This window comes from Ischnura elegans, chromosome X, assembly GCF_921293095.1.
Source record: "Ischnura elegans chromosome X, ioIscEleg1.1, whole genome shotgun sequence".
In the NCBI taxonomy this organism is placed as follows: Eukaryota; Metazoa; Arthropoda; class Insecta; order Odonata; family Coenagrionidae; genus Ischnura; species Ischnura elegans.
This window is the reverse complement of record NC_060259.1, coordinates 5,199,126-5,217,021: the sequence shown is the minus strand read 5'-3', so window position 1 is coordinate 5,217,021 and position 17,896 is coordinate 5,199,126. Positions and strand designations below refer to the sequence as shown.

The window sequence follows — 17,896 nt, the reverse complement described above, 5'->3', positions numbered from 1 at the left end:
AAAGGGGGTAAGTTTTTTACCGGAGGGGCTTAAGAAGTATCTTCCATTATCAGGGAAATGGTGCCGTGCTTATAATTGTCTCTCTTCTTCTCTGCTGACTTTTCAATTTAAATTATTTTCTTTGCTCTTTCCACACCATATTTATTTACGATTATGGCGTGCCTACTTTTTAGTGCTAAAACTAAGAAAATCTTTTCTCTATGTCAATGATCCTTTGCATAACTTTCAATACGGCGGAGAAAGGAACACGAAAACTAAATGAGGTGAAGGTACAGGTTTTTGTGTGTCATTTTTGGGAATTCACGCAAGTGAACCAATACTTCACACACCTTGAGAAACGATGAAACGTCTCTTGTAGGAAAACAATCAATGTGGATAATAACATTTCTCTCTTTATTTCTCCGATAATGGAAGATGTTTCTCCTGTCGTTTTCCGGTTGGAACCTTGCTCCTGTCAGCATAAAAGAAGAGAGACATACTATATGAACATAGCACCTCACACCCGGTATGAAGAATATGGTCATGATGAAGAATAAAGTCTTTCATAGCAACGTCTGCAAAGATGATGGAGCACAGTAGCCGGACGGAGAACTCAAACAGATTTTACTTCAAATATTCACCAGAAGATAATCATATCCTACGTAATTTATGATCATAACTGAATCTCAACGAAAATAACTAATTGAAAAGATAGCACATTCAGCTGAAAATACGCAGTAACTCGAAATATTTACTTACGAAGGTTATTTTGGAAACGCGTTAAAGCCCTCGTTTTTCTTTTTTTTCTCGTCACTGAGCGATAGAGGGCGACATAAATGGCAGTTAGGCCCTTAGAGTATGGTTAGACCGGCTGCCGCTAATATTTCCGTGGGTGCTGGAAACAAATATCTATCTAACGCTTACTTAATAGTTTCTATTCGCTCCTAACCACAAATTTATAACATTAAATTCTTATAATAAAATCTGCAATTCATTATTTGATTACGTTTTCTAAACTGGTCGGGAATTTCTTAAGCGATCTTGATATTTAAGTATGTACAGTGCAACCTCGATGAAACGACACCCCACGGTGCACCAATAAACACTCGCTATAGCGAATTGTCGCTTTACCGGAGGTGGAGCAAATAATAGCCAATATACCTGTTGCAAACAGTTATACAGGAGCAGGAGTGGTGCGGCGACAGATAAGTTCTATCCGATAAACGTAAGCATAAATCCAGACGAAAGGCGATGTTTTTTTTGCATCAATAAATTTCCTTACTCAAACAACAACTAACTTTTCAAACCATATATAAGTGCCGCACTGAATAAAAATCATGCAAACATAGTTTTGTCAATCATGCCAATGTACAACCGACAAAGCCATTTTTCTATGCACTTAATTAGTGCATTTACGTAATCATTCTATTATTTTGGTATTTTCCACTGAAAATTCAAAAATTTAATGATAAAACCATATCGCGGTTATTTGATGCCTCAAATGTTTCCATTGGTGTATGTTTATTGTACCTGTAAGTTAAGCGGCAGTGAAGTGAAATAACGTATTGCATTTGTTACTGCAGTCGAAAACGGTGGAAGGTTGCATAACGTGCCTGCCTTGGAAGACTTTTCTATCAGATACTGTAATAACTTCATTGTCTAGGGTAAAAAGTTTGCTAAGCTTGAAAAATGATGTGATTAAAATTGCCATTGTTAAAAAAAGTTCCATTTTTTGTGTTACGCTCGCCACGTATTTGAAATGTTATTTGTTTATTTGTCATGGTATTTTGTTATCATATTTTTGTTTTTATCAGTAATGGAGTTACATTATTTTTCAGAGTTGGCTGCAGAAATCTTCTCAAAAGCCCGCTTTCCTGGAAATGGAGTCCACCTACGTTTGCGCCCTGAAGGAAAAGTTCATCCACATGATACACCGAGTTTACCACGGCACTGCAAACGAGAGTCAGTTGTTCTGTGAGTTCTTCCAGCGGCCACCAGGGGATGTTCGGCTACCCACGTGACGGAAGAGAGCGCTAGTACGACTCCGACCACTGACGCGAATAGTTCACCCTTGTGAATCCGCAAAGGAGAATAAATACGTCCATCCGGACAATTCACGCTGAGTATCATTGCATAGTGCATCCTACATTATTGCTATGGCGCACTACCTACCTTTAGAGGTATCATTGCAAGAAATACCTTGTACTGCAAGGGTTTTGTCGGGGAGTAGGATGTAAAAAAGTTCCGTTTCCTCTATGTTATATGACGCGGGGAATACTCCTTAAGATACTTATGATAGGAGTCCTTTTCTCCATGACTTTGGGCTTACACCGCAGGCATCACCAGCAATTATAAGGGGAGATAACACTTTGGTGCTTTGCATATATATGGTACATTCAACCTTCCGCACTCTTGAAATTCTCGATTCGCAATCTATCCCTAAAATACTCCGCTTTAGGCTTAGGCGTAGCCCCTTTCTCAAAAGTTCCCGCAGATTGGAGTGGGCAAAACCACCCGAACAAAGCTCCTTGTAACTCTACATAGTCTGCATTCCTTGTGCGCTTTTTTTTAATTGTGAAGAGCGAATAGGAAGATAAATTAATTTCGACACTCTCATATTACTCCTTTATTTTTATTTTCTCGCTTAGATGTGTTAGGTGTTTTTTTGGCCATGGTGTCTGCCATCAAAATCTTTCTATTCACGCAACTCACAGACGTGCGGGTATGCTGCCGACTGCTTTCTGCCGCCCGAGGAACAAAAGAAGATCAAGCATTCGCAAATGCTAATGCCACAATATTTTCACCAAAATTAACTACTTATTTATCGAACGACAGTTTACCGCATAAATTTGAGACTGAGCACTCCATTAACTTCATTTCTAAAAGATCGCTAGCAATTACAGAGATTAAGGAGTCTTGATGTAAGTTTTTCCGTCGGTGAAACCCTCGCTATGGCGAGAGCCAACACCAAAAGGGCCTCGTTAAAACGAATTTTTAAATATGTCTATTAAAGGGTCAATTGACGGTGCATCGGCTATCTCTCGTAATAGCGGGGGTCTCGCTATAGCCCGTACTCGCTTTAACGAGGTTCCACTGTACAAGAAATGGGACATTTATGGTGGTATAACTATTTAGCGATCTTTCACAGCATAAATCGATAACAAAAAGCCTTTTCTAAGAATTCTACCGTGAATAACCACCTAAAACATTTAAATAAGGCCACTAAAGACAAAAAAGGGCGGAGGAAACAAAAGCGAACATTTTTTCGTGACTTATGAAAAAAGTTTGAAATTACGAAACTCGATTTTACGAAGTGCCAATTTTTCGGTCCCACTGACTTCGTATAATCGAGAGTTTACTGTAACTGCCACATAATGTACAGAAACAATAAACATACAGCAATGGAAGTGTAGCAGAGCGCGGTCGGCTGCTCAGGACATGGACTCTTGGGGGAAACCCAGGAGGTGGGGGCGTGAAGCCCTCAGCGGGAGAAGGGCTTTTGGGCCCGTTGTAAAAGAGAGAGAATAAAGAGTTGTGTTGGAAGCATTTGAGGCATCAAATAACTACGATGCAGGGTTATCAGTTATTTCTTGAGTTTTCAGTGGAAAATATCAAATTAATAGAATGATTACGTAAATGCACTAAGTACATAGAAAAATGGCTTCGTCAGTTGTGTATTGGCATAATGATTGACAAAGCAATGCTCTGCATGAATTTTATTAAGTACGGCTTATAAATTATTTGAATAGTTGTTATTAAAGTAAGGAAATTTAGTTATGCAAAAAAACATCGCCCTTCGTCTGAATTTATGCTTACATTTATCGGATAGAAATTTCTCTGTCGCCGCAGCAATCCTGTTCTTGTATAAGTGCTCACAATAGGTATATTGACTGTTATTTGTTCCACCTTCGGTAAAGTGACAATTCACAATAGCGAGTGTTTGCGTGAGCATCGTGGGGTCTCGTTTTATTGAGGTTGCACTGTATTAAATAAAATGCCGAACGTGCTGGATACCCAAGAGAAACCACTTTCATGGTAACTGGAAAGTGAATCCAAATATGTTTGCATTGCCATAGCTCGGTAACTAAGGATGTGCGACCCTATTTATACATAGGACAAAAAATGCTTACAATGGTCCCCCCATCAACTTCTGAAGTATTGCACATTCCTCCTCAAACACCCCATATACACACCAAAGTGGTGGAAGTAGCGGTTGGTTGTTTCTCAGTCCCACCACTACATGCCATGTATATACCACAGGCCCATTTTGCAGGAAACTCCACTTCTGATCGGAAGATGTGGGCAGGATTACTAGCAAAGCTATCATCATCAGACTGCTAATACCACGAAACTCAGAAATCATGGGAGCATCTACAGCTCTCACTGCAAAGTTCGCAAGTAATTAATAAGTTGAATTCACAAGTACTTAATTAATTAGAATACAACTTGATTTATCCCACTCAAATCATTTCATGGCATATAAACAATGGCACACTAACCTAAGCATATCAAACAAAAGGCAAGGTCATAGCAAGCTGGAGAGAGGATGTGTCAAGCCCCCCAAAATGTATCCAAAGAGTCCCCGTGACAATTCTGCCAGTAATCAAACTGTCCTTGGAGTTGAAAAATATATCAATTGCACAGCAGAATTAAAATTAATCGGGTGAGAAATGAGCATCACAAAATAACAAATATAAATGGCATGATTTTTGTTCTAAAGGGTATGTTGGTTTTTTCTGCGAGGAATCAATGACATGAATAGAAAAGGTAGGCTGAAAAAAATGAAGGTTGAATAGCATGCATGCACAGTTCCATAACGGATAGTTGGGCAAGGTTGTCATCAGAAAGTTCGGGTAGGAGTTTGGGGGAGGGGTCCACATGGAGTGTTGATGGGTATCAGGGTGTGGAGGGGTCAAACCATGGAGAAGGAATTTTTCATACTACACACATGCTGAACTCACAATAAATGAATAGGAAGAAAAAATGCCATAAAAAACCAGTTAAAATTGAAATTAGTACCAAATAACAGTACCCTAATGAATAATAAGTACTGTATGGTTGGAAGGAAATTACTTAGTTTTTCTACAAAAACACACACTTTATTGCCGACTAGTTTCGGTTACACTGTACCATTTTCAAGACTAGTGACACACATAAGAATTTGCCGGTATATATACTCTGTGGTCGGGTGATTGGAGGGGAAGGGGAGAGGTAAATGACGGGAAGGGTGAAGGTGGGAAGGGATAGGGGAAAACCAGAGGTAGTTACAGAGAGGAGCGTGGGTTGGCGTCACAAGGATTTTTTGGGGGGTAATAGTGGAATGTCTAGGAGGGGGGAGTGGAAAGGGAAAAGGTGGTCATTAGCAATGGGTTCTTTCCTCTTTACAATTTTTAAAATTTCCAACTGTTCTCTGATGTCCAGCTGTGTTCCTTTTTTGACTCGGTGCAGCAATTCCGGGGTAAAATCCGCTTGGTGGCCTTCCTCCCGAAGATGGGTAGCGAATTGGGACATCCCAGTGTTGTAGTAGTAATCGCGCCAGTGTTCCTCCGCTCGTACGGTCAGACTTCTTCCTGTTTGTCCTATGTATTTGGAGTCACAATCACCACACCTTAATTGGTAGACCCCGCTCTTGAGGGCTGAGTCAATGGGGTCCTTGACTGAAGGTAGCATGCTCTTCAGGTTAGAATTATTGTAAAAGGCCGGTTTTATGTTGATTACTTTGAGTAATTTTTCGAATTTAATAGAAGGTTGGCCTAAATATTTTATGCGTCGCCATGACTGTTGATCCGTGGGGGTGGTAGAGTAAATACCTCTGAGTAAGAACTTTCTCTTTTTGCTTTCAAACAAATCGTTGATCAATTTTTTGGTGTAACCATTGGCTATCGCAATTTTTTGATGGTGGTAATTTCTGAAAGGAGATCTGAGGGCTCTAAAGGGATCGACAAAGCTCTATGCAGCATGCAATGAAAGGCTGACAATTTTTGGGTTATGGCATGCTTGGAAGTTGCGTGGATGACTTGGTCTGTATAAGTTGACTTTCGGTAAATGGAGAACTTATGCTCGCCGTCTTTAATGGAAATATTTAGATCCAAATAATTTAGAGTGCTGCCCTCTTGTAACTCCATAGTGAACTTGATATTTGAATTTAAAGCATTGATAAGGTGTAAAAAATTTCTTAGTTGCCTCTTCGTTCCCGTCCATAAACAAAGTATGTCATCTACATAGCGGAACCAATAATGAACATTCTTTAGGAGGGGGTGGCCACTATTGAAAAGTTTCTTTTCTAAATTGTTCAAAAATATTTCGGATAGCAGAGGTGACAATGGGGAGCCCATAGCTAAACCGTCCCTTTGTAGGTAGAAGTTTCCGTTAAACATGAAATAATTTTGATTTGTACACACTTTCAATAAAGATATTAGTTCCTCGCAAATGAGTTGTGGAGTTTTAGCTTCGTGTAGCACTTCCTTGGCCAGCAGCACTGCTTCATCTCTTGGAACACTCGTGAATAAGTTCACCACATCAAAGGAAACTAGCATAGAATTTTTAGGCGGTGTTATTTTTGATAAGAATGTTGTCAATTCTATGGAATTCTTAATACTGTGTTTTGCAAGGAAATTGGAATGTTCCATGAATTTGCACTTCACAACTTTGGATAGGGAATGCACTGGGGAGCCTATGCCTGAGACCACTGGGTGGATGGGAATGGATGGTTTGTGCACTTTGGGCATGCCATAAAATCTGGGGGCAGTGGGATTCATCTCTGTTACATTCCACTTTTCACTTGGGGTGAGGACCATTTTTATTTTGGAAATAGCACTTTTACACTCTGCTTGGCATTTCTGGGTGGGATCTTTTTCTAACAGTTGCACATGATTTTTTGCAATAAATTCTAAACATTTGTCAATGTAAATCTGTTGGTCCATGATCACTGTTGCGTTCCCTTTGTCTGCTTTAATGGCTACCACGTTCGCTGCTTAAAATGATTTCTTGATTGAGTTTATTATGGCTCTTTCTCGGTCCCGGGCAGATGGTTTCACGTTATCATGCCGCCACTCTTTTTTAAACAATGAATTTAAGCTATTGGCAAAAACACTCTTGATCATGTGATCTTCTCGTTTTAAAGCGACTTCACAATCCACTACTAGGTCTTCAAAATCTTCGGTTTTGTTTTTAAGATTCGGACAGTATTTAAGGCCTTTTTCAAGCAGTTTAATCTCTGCAGGTTGGAAATGGTGCTGTGATAAGTTAATTACTCTTTGGTGGAACGTTTGGGGAATGGGACTTACAGTTGCAATCCTTGTTGATTCTGCCGTTTCTTTCCTTGTCGGTGTTGCTGTTTCTCCAGGTTGTTGTCGTCGGTGTTGTTGTTTCTCCAGTTGTCTCTCCAAGTTTCGTAGCTTCTTCTTTACCATCTACAACTTCTTGTAGGCAATCACCCGACCACAGAGTATATATACCGGCAAATTCTTATGTGTATCACCAGTCTTGAAAATGGTACAGTGTAACCAACACTAGTCGGCAATAAAGTAGGTGTTTTTGTAGAAAAGCTAAGTAATTTCCTTCCAACCATAAAATGGAATTCTACAAAGTAAAGGCCTCAACAATTCAGTGCAATAAGTACTGGTTGAAAATTTGCAAATGAGGATAGAAAATGAGTTTTATTTGGTGATCCTCCTCTCGAAACTCAAAGAATAGTCTGCGCCAGATTGCGTTGACTTTTAAAATGACAGAAATTGACAGCAAGGAGAACAAGGGCTTAAAAGAAACAAATCATGGATTTGACAGAAACAAAAACGGAACAACAGAATAGATTATGTAGCTTTCTATAACACCAAGGATAAAATGTAACAACTTCAGGCTAGATACCATTGATACAACAAACAGCTTTGAAGGTGAGGTCTTCTCCAGGTATTTGGAATTGCATTCACGGAGGCGATCCACGTATATCAGGGCTAGTACAAGAGAGCATGGTGATATGCAAGCAGCCCTTGATATTTCTCCAGCTTCAGCCACTCCAAGCCTTTCCAGACCAAGAACTTTTCCTTCAGGGCGCAAACGTAGGTGGACTCCATTCCCAGGAAAGCGGGCTTTTGAGAAGATTTCCGCAGCCAACTCTGAAAAATAATGTAACTCCATTACTGATAAAAACAAAAATATGATAACAAAATACCATGGAAGAAACAGGCAGAGAGTGAGAGGGTTGAGGCAGGAAAGGAACAAGAGAGGGGGGAAAGACTTCAGAGGAAGAGTAAGCATAAGGTCAATCAACAAACCTTTTTCATAATGGAGAATTGAAAGAAAGAACAATTTAAATGCATGCCTACCACATACAGAACATGCAAGTTCAACAACAAGCAGGTGTGTAGCTAATTGTAATGTCATAGTCCATACTGAATTGGTCTTTACATTTCTTAATACGTTCAATGGTGTCAGGCTCAACTTTGTGGAAGTTAAAGTTCACAAACGAAGTCGTTTTTTCATTTGTTTACATTTCTTTACCTCCATCTCCTTGTAGATCAGCCTCAGTTTGAAAATTTTCACTTTTTGGATGACTCTTGTTTTCCCTAAGCATCCCATGGTTGGATGCTCAGCTAGCACTAATTTTAGAGGTTGTTCCAGTTGAATGGCAAGCTGGAGTTGTTCTACCTGTGTTTTAACTGAACGACTGGTTTCTCCAATATATTTTTTTTTGCAAGGTACAGACAAGGTACAGCCCCTCCACTTGTAATGCACAAACAAAACATTCAAAAGGCAATTTCTACTTTTTAAATGTGGCTTCGATATAGTTTTCTCATGCATAAAGCAAATGTTTCCTAGTCTGTGTGTCACTCCACACACAAATGAGAGGCATATTGTTGCCAATTGGCTGCTTTAAGTGTTGCGACTATAGGCTACTACAGAATGGACAATGATTCTTTTGGCACCTGCTCTGCATGCCCTCAGCAAGTGATGGGAGAGGAGGTGGAGCAAGACGTCTGCCAAGGCCATCTCAATTTCCTCTGCCTGTATATACTTGCCTGTCACTCACTAGTCAGTAAGCTCACACAGCTTGTGACTTGTATTATTTTATTTTAAGATATTCTGTGCTGTTACTGGTCCTCTCATGCAAGTTTCAAATCCTTCATGATAAAGGTAAGTGTCGCGATTGTTCACATTAATCTTTAAAAACATAATAAGATAAGTGCACCTATATTTGAAATGACACCTAATTTTGACATTAAACGAAATTTAGCTTTGAAAAAAGTTGAATATTGAAAAATTGGCAGGAATTATTTTTGAAGTGTAATATTCAAGAATTATCTCTGTTTGTTCATTATTTTTTATTTATGTCATGTTTGTTTATATTGCCATATTAATTTTAAAAAAATAGGCCTGCAGCATAATTTATATTAAAAAATTAAATTACTGGAAAGGAAACCCTAAAGGTTGGTGTGTTTAGTGTTTATTTTGTTATTGTTACGAATCAACGAAAATTCAGGCAACCAAAATGCATAAATTGAAATTAACAGGGGAAAAACTTTGGCGACAGATACTACAATGGTGACTATGTATGGGCAATACAATCAGCTTCGAAGTTCCCCATTTCAGTGGAGGTCAACCGCTGCATGAGTCATCTATTAGCACAAAAGGTGTCTAACAATTGATAGTACACCTTTATTGGATTGAAATATTAGTAATGTTCGCGTAATTTAAAAAAGAATAAGACCAAACACGACGTATTTCTGAGTTTATTTAAGCATTTTACGCAAAGAAATAAATGTCAAAATACGACGGAGACTTAGCATTCTGGCGAAACTCGATATCCTCGCAACTGAGCTTCTCGGAAGTTGATGCGGTATTTTTTTTCGAAAACATATATCAAGTTACAATTTATGAGTTATGCTAAAAATCTCTATTGTCACAGTCGAAGGGATATTTTCTCAGGATATTTGGTTTCTCCCCACTAGCAATTCGAATTCATCTGCTTATCTCGTGAGAACTTCCAAAGATGGACTGAAAATAATTGAAGAAAATCTGGTGGAGAAGCGCCTGTATTTTGCAAAACGCCTCGGATTGTCCGCTAGCACTTGACAGTAGGAGTGAGGGTAAAGCGAGCTACCTGTTGAAAATAAGAAGTTGGATGAAGCCGAGTATCAGATCGGCGTGCCGCAGAAATGGAGTTTGGTAGATAAGAATGTACTATATATCAGACAGAAATCCATCGTAGCAGTGTAAAAGCCGAGATGGCATGCAATCATTTTTTCGCGAGGTGGTGTGTCCCCTTAGGATATTTGAAAGAGATGTTAGTTGCATCAACTATAAGCCGAAATTGTTTCCATAAAATTAAAATATTCCATTAATCAGCTAAATTCCGCTTATGAATCCTTTAAAGGAAAAGAAATAAGAAGCTTAAAGAAATAATATGCTTTGTGCAATTCTAGTATTCGAGGTATTCGACTATTCGAGCAATGATTTAATATTCGAATTCGATATTCGAGTTTGAGAAATCTGCTATTCGACCCATCTCTAGAAAATATGTTAAGTACTTGAAATATGATAGACTAGAAGAAATTTTAAAAGAATGGTTTCAGTGCACCAGGTCCTCGAACGTATCCATCAGCGGAGTTATTTTGAAGGAAAAAGCGCAACATGTGGCAATGAGGCTGGGAATTGAAGACATCAAGGCTTCAAACGGATGGTTAACCCGTTAACGCCTAGCAGTACCATATGGTACCAGGCGGTAGGGCCAGATTAAAAGTTGGTTTTGCTATTTTTCCTAATTTATTTGGATTTTTGACAGTTTTAAATTGATGAGCATGAGTGTTTTAACATTTTATCGAAAAGTTTCCTCTTTTAAAAATATATTTAATGCATTTACAGCCATTTGAAAATTGACAATTTTCAACCATCCGAAAAAAACGGAATTTTTAGTGCAAGCCTTAAAGTTTTCTTTACTTACGCCTCATATACTTATACTACGATGATTCAGTTATGTAAGTATGATTGTCATAACATGCAAATTTCATATAAAGCATGGTTTTTTGATGTGGGCATCATAACAAGGAAGTTATGATGCAAAGAATTTTGGTGGTACCATATGGTACCGCTAGGCGCTTGCACTACCGTGTTTTGGCGGAAAGCGTAAATACGAATATTTCTGGAGTTATTCTTTTCTCCCGGTATTTTATTTTGCAATGCTTTATTTTTTATCATTTATATCATAACATTACCTTTATTTTTGTTTTCTTGCATATAAAATGTGTCTATAGGTTAATATTTTCATATAACGACGTCACGCAAATACCTAAAGCCCTTAGTTGTCCCCATTCCATCAGAATTTCGTGCCCTTTGTGGACTACCGACGCACTGTCTCACAATGTTCAAGAGGTGGGAGGTATGGTTGTAAACCAAAACAATGTTTAGAAAAGGAAAAGTGGCCGCTTACCCCATTAGGAAGGGGTCGGAGTGGGTGCATGCCCAAGGGTAACATTCAAAGACGACTGGCGACCACGCGACCGGGGTCCCTTTCAAAACAGAAATACTGTTTACAATGTAACACGTGCTACTGCAAAGAGAGAATCGGTAGCGGCTCTTCCTGAGAGATAATGCCAGCGTCAAGAATTTTCGTGGAGCCCCCAGCTTTATTGCACTCCGAGGTTTTTGGTTATTTGGTGAAGATTGTTATAACGTCTCTCTCTGAATTCTATGAAGCGAAATGTTTCTTTGACCTTACCGCTTCTCTACTAGGATAAGTTGAGCATTCCCGACTCGTTGCGCTTACACTCAGTGTCTTCTGTGACGGCGACAAGGATGGACCTTCGTCTGGTGTAAGTATTTTTTTCCATTTATGAGAAATGAAATAACTGGTTTAGTATATTTATCGAAGTAATAGGTTTTTACATAAAGGTAAAATAAAAGCAACGTCTATTTCAGGGATCTGACTCTTCAAGAGGCAATGCAAATTCTGGAGGACGATAACATCGACTTCGATGAAATATACGTCGAGCCACCGGTGGTAACCGAGTTATCGGATGAAGATTCAGCCGATGAAGATAGCGGTGGAAAGGTGGATAACTTGAGTGGACGCCAGTTGCGAGCGAATGCTGAAGTTGTCGTTCGTAAAAGTGGACAAGAAAATGGTATGTCTCAAGAAATATGTGAAGATGTTCAAGAGTGCAGTGTGGCTGGGCCGAGCCGTAAAGCACCTAAGAGGTGTAAAAAGGGGGAGCAAGAAGCCGTGTGGGATGATGGAGACATCACAGTGCATGATAGAATTTTCCCTAACCCTGATTACTCCATGTTTCGCGAAGCGTCCCCTACCACGATTTTTGAACTGTTTTTTGACAAAGAAGTAATTTCTCACTTAGTGCAAGAATCGAATAAGTATGTGCAACTCTGCAACTGCAATAACCCAAATATAACACCTGAGGAACTGAAAGTGTTTGTGGCAATTCTTTTTCTAAGTGGGTATAATACAGTTCCCAGTAAAAGGCACTATTGGGAGGCAACACAAGACACGAGAAACGAACTCGTGTATAACTCAATGAGACGTGACAGATTTCTACAAATAAATAGATTTATTCATTGCTGTGATAACACAGCAATCGATAAATTAGACAAGATGTGGAAAATGTGCCCTTTTATGGACTTGGCAAAAGAAAGATTCGGCAGATACTTCAGAGAAGAACAGTGCTTGAGTTTTGACGAGTCAATGATCTCCTATTTTGGAAGACATGGCTGCAAGCAGTTCATCCGGGGAAAGCCAATAAGATTTGGCTACAAAGTGTGGTGCCTAAATACTTCAGATACCTATTTGGTAAACTTCGACATTTACCAAGGAAACAATCCTAGAAAAGTGGAAACTTACGAAAAAGAATTCGGAAAGGCAGCGGCACCCCTAGTAGGGATGATAGATGAGCTGCAGAAGAAAGAACTGCCTTTTCGGTTCTATTTTGATAATTATTTCACGAGTTACAGATTGGTTAATTATCTTCGAGAAAGGAACTACAGTGCAACTGGCACTGAGAGGGAGAATAGAATTCCTAAGGACTGTCCTGTGAAATCCAATAAGGAATTAGCTAAAATGAAGCGAGGAAATTTTTATTCAAGAGGATGCGTACGGGACAATATTGTCGTAAAATGGGTGGACAAGGCAGTTGTGTCGGCAATATCGACCTGTCACAGAGTAAATCCAATAACAGGAGTGGGGAGATTTTCAAAGTCAGAAAAAAAAGGATTCTTGTGCCACGACCGGATATTTTCAAGAAATACAATTCATTCATGGGAGGTACAGACCGAATGGATTGGAATATATCCCTGTACCGCATAGGTGTACGGGGAAAGAAATGGTGGTGGCCAATTTTTTCTTGGATTTTAGATGCAATGATGCACAACGCATGGATGCTGATGAGAAAATCTGGAAATAACATAAGTCAGCTTGAGTTCCGACGGGCAGTGGTACAATCATACCTGGAGAGGTACAAGGATTCCCCAAAGTCTCAAGGACGTGCACCAGTATCCAGAGGAAGCGTTACTGGAATGACGTAAGTGGCTAAATAAATAAGTTTCTAATTTATGCATATTATAATAATATATTCAACTGATATTGGTGTATCTTTTTTCCCGTGTTCCTGACGAAATAAGGTATGATGGGCATGATCACCTTGTAAAATCCACACCCCAGCGGCGACGATGTGCTAATGACAATTGCAACGCTAGAATAAGAACTAAATGTTTGAAATGTAATATTGGTTTATGCATTGACTGCTTTGTTCCATTCCATATGCGGCAGTGATAAAGAGTAAAAAGCTAAAATGAAGATATTATGTCATTCTTACTCCTTACTCCATACTTCATTTAAACAGATTTTAATTTTCACAATCATTGGTATTTATTAATTATTTAAAAATTTTGATATTTAAGTGTAAATTTGTATTAAAATGGATGGTTTGTTGCAAAAAATAATAAATATTTAACATTTTTGCCATTAAACTGTGCATTTCGAAAATTTTTTGAATTTCAATTTTTTGACCCCGTACGCGCCTAGCGGTACCATATGGTACCAGGCTGTATCTCCGTAACTATTAGAGCTAAAAGAGTAAAATTTTCACCAAATTACTCAGAATGTGACTGATTTTAAAATATGTGATTATCGCAAAATTCGGAGAAACTTTTTAATTCAGGCGTTACCGGGTTAAGCAGGTTTAAGACTAGGCATAATGTTGTATACAAAACAATTTGTGGTGAGTCCAATAGTGTTGTTCCCCAAACAGTATCACAGTGGAAGGAACATTGTTTAAGTGAGCATATAGAAGGGTATGCTCCAAAAGACATTTTCAATTTTGATGAGACGGGCCTTTTTTTCAATACACTTCCCCATAAGACTTTAAGAGTTTAGAGGTGAATCTTGCCATGGTGGGAAGCATAGCAAAGTGCGTTTAACAGTACATATTGTAAGGTGCTAATGCTAATGGTAGTGAAAAGTTAAGGCCATTTGTCATTGGAAAATCCGAAAATCCCAGATGTTTTAAAAATATCAAGACAAGTGAGGAGGATGATGATGATGATGATGATGATACAGAAATTCCAAAAGAAAGCGCAATCAATGCTATATCTGCTGTCAGTGCACTAAGACTACAATTACCAACTGTCCAGGAAATGAGAGAGAATTATAGCTGTTGGACATCATAGAAAAAAAGAGTAGAAATAATTTGCACAAATAAAATGACCAATCAAACAAAGATAATGGAATATTTCCAGAAGAAGGCTAATTAAAAGAACATATTGTAATGGTGCTTCTTTTTTCATCACTGAATTCATCCCAGAATATTGAATTTAAACTCCATGATATAAAATTATTTGCTTTCAATTTTAAGAAGACTTTTTGAGAGTTAAGGTTGATATATATTGTTTTTAATTAAATGTTAAATGGATTTTAAGTCAAATATTTTTTTTAGTTTGTTCAAAGATTAAAATATTTTAACTTTAAAAGATTTTTTCAATTTTATGGAGTTAATGGAATATGTTTATCCGTTTTACTTATTTATCAGCAATTATCTGTGTTAAAGGATCTCTTTCAGAGGACTGATGTTTTGTATGATCTACCTCAATGAGAGTTCAGTACTAGTAAAGAATTTTTTGTTATCATAGTTAAAGGTTTTATACTTACTATTCATTTAGAACATGATCCATATGAAAAATAGAACATTTAACTATATTCAAAGGGGTTATTTTCAATTAAATTGTGCCTAACCTCGATTTTACACTTTCCCGCGATTTATACTTTTTTTCCTTGTCCCCCTCAAAAGTGTAAAAGAGGGGTTTTACTGTATTAATAATAATGAACAGGGTAAGATGCATAAGCATGGCATTAAAATTTATATGCTTTATGAGCCCTCTGGCCCTGTGTTGAGGCTCTTCCGGGTATGCTGGGGCCAGTGAAATTGTGAGGTCGGGGCCATGGAGAAAATATTGCCCATAAATTGACGTGTGACTTCAAGAGAATGGGTCACAGTTTATACAAGGACAATTTTTACAGTAACATGAAGCTAACGCAAGACCTACTTGAAGAACAGACATTTTGCACTGGCACTCCGTGGACAGGTAGGAAAACAATAGAACATTTGATGTGAGCAGTGCAAAATTGAAGAAAGGGGAGATCATTGTCCGCTACACCAATGATGGAATACGCGTTTTCAAGGGGAAAGACATGACGGACGTCACAATGATCTCATCTGAATTTTGATGTGAATTAGTGGATGTGCCTAGTACACAAAGGCCCAAGAGAAAGCCTGAGGCAATTGCCAAATATAACTTCAACATGAGAGGAGTTGATCATTGTGAACAAGTCTTGTCTTACTACTCTTGTTAGCACAAATCCCCGAGGTGGTATAAGAAGCTGGCAATTCGCACGATACAGATGATGGTTATTAATAGTTTTATTTTGTACAACAAATTTAGAGGGGTCAAGAAAAGCCTACATGAATTTAGATTAGAATTAATTGAATCCCTACTAAAAATAGGATTGCGGCCAGTCCCTCCTAAGCCCATGGCTACATCCTACTTCCCTGCCGACACTTCATCCAGAAGGAAACATAAGAAGCAGAGAATGTGTAGATAGTGCCATGGTATAGGTATCCAAAGATGATTCCAGTGGATTTAGTCTTTAAAAGCTTTAAGAAATGTTGCGTTTTAAATGAGATGGGCAGCTACGAAGACAATGAGGTGTGAGCAATTGGTATCACTTTAAGTTCAGTTTTCCCATGTGCTCCCAAGGTGTCCCGGTATTGTTCTGGCCCACAACTTCTGCGCAGAAAGCAAATGACACCATCGCTACCAGGCATCTATGAGGTACCGATGGCATTCTGTTTTCACTTGTTAATTTGGTGAAAGCCTTCCATAATTGAATAATTACGGGTAGATATCGTATATAGTTCTGCAGTTTTTTTCATTGGATATCAGGGTGACGATATTGATACATTACCCAATAAATTCACGTAAAAGATACAAATCAACACTAAACTTGGGAGAATAATTTCAATTAAAATATTGCACAATGATGTTATGACAAAATGATACAGGATTAGGGGGTAAAAAATGATTTTTTATAAAATATTTTTTTCCTCACGAGCCAGCCCAAAAATGGGGTTAGCCGGGATGCACGAATAGATACGGTAATACTAGGATCGTCACATGACGATTGCCCATTGCATCTCGAATGTCCTCAGTAATTTTTAGGTGTGCTTTGAGTTCCTCAGGCAGAATTCTTCTAAGTCAGAGATGTCCTTGTGTAATCCTTTTCAGATTCTTGAGTAGGCGAATAAAGACATCAATGGGCAGGTCCACCACCATAAGTTGGTTTTATGCTCATTATGAAATGGTAGATGCAGTATTATGTTCATCTATACGAGGGTTATTTCATTTATATGAGCTATTGTCCGCATTGAAATGTACGTATATTCATGTGTGCATACACAATGCAATAAATACCAAATACAAAAATATCAATTCTACTTAGAACCACCAACATAAGAATTATGCCGGAAATCAATGCTGTTGGTAACGACTGCCACAAATTCAACTCTAACAATGATTCAACCCCAATACTGGGAGTATTGTGTAATGCAAGATACAAATGTTTCATCAATAATACTTACAATCTATATATTCTTCAACATGAGCATGCATTACCTGTAACGGGCAAACTAAATCGGTCTGTTTTCGGCAGCTTCCCATAGCAAAGTGTCTTATTAATCCTTGACAGGAATTCATCGTGGCTGCCAAACACCTGGAAAAACACGTCACGATTAAATACGCTAGATAACATATAAAAAAACCTCATGCCCCATAATAGATTACATGAATCACCATGCACATCTACAAAACCTTTAATTTGGCTCTAGTTTCTCTTTTCCTTTTCTTCTGCAACCACGACGTAAGTGTTACTTTAGAGGTCATGGCCGTGGTGAATTTTCAACCCCCACAAAACGTCTAACGGTAATATGCTAATCCAAATTTATTCCGGCACACTTCAATAGATCACAATTTCAACGGCATAACTAAAACAAAAGATGGAGGTGGTTTGTGATGTGACCAACCATGGATGTGACGCATCTGACGTTAGACCAGCTACTACACCCGCCGTTTTGGCCAGGAACGCTGTGGCCAACATCGCAAGGAGGGGAAGTGAGGGGGGGATGAGGGACTGTGACGTCACGATTGGGAATGCAGACGCTATACCGTATACATCTACATAATACCAGAGAATAATACCCTGCGAGCCACCTGGTGATCAATCACCAGCATGCAACATGCATTTGGACTCCCACATGCACACCACACCGTCCAAAAAACGTCCCGTATACTAACAAACTATACTACTACAGTGGAACTTGGTTATAACGTCTTCAAAGGGACCAGAAGATTTTTAACGTGACGT

General features: G+C 38.6%; 1 protein-coding gene across 2 annotated transcripts in view; it reads right to left on the bottom strand.

Annotated features, from left to right (window-relative positions):
- Positions 1 to 17,598, bottom strand: part of LOC124170578 (protein CNPPD1) — a 105,680-nt gene extending 88,082 nt beyond the window's left edge. Inside the window, exons 1-3 of one of the 2 annotated variants that reach the window (XM_046549377.1) lie at positions 17,344 to 17,598; positions 17,149 to 17,245; positions 7,846 to 8,093 (exon numbers count right to left, since the gene is read on the bottom strand). In XM_046549377.1, coding sequence (XP_046405333.1) covers positions 7,846 to 8,093; positions 17,149 to 17,245; positions 17,344 to 17,415 — 417 coding nt within the window. In that variant the 5' untranslated portion in view covers positions 17,416 to 17,598. Of the gene's footprint in view, positions 1 to 7,845; positions 8,094 to 17,148; positions 17,246 to 17,325 lie in introns of both variants that reach the window. The other variant, XM_046549378.1, reaches the window with a different exon arrangement.
- Positions 17,599 to 17,896: the final 298 nt, after the last annotated feature.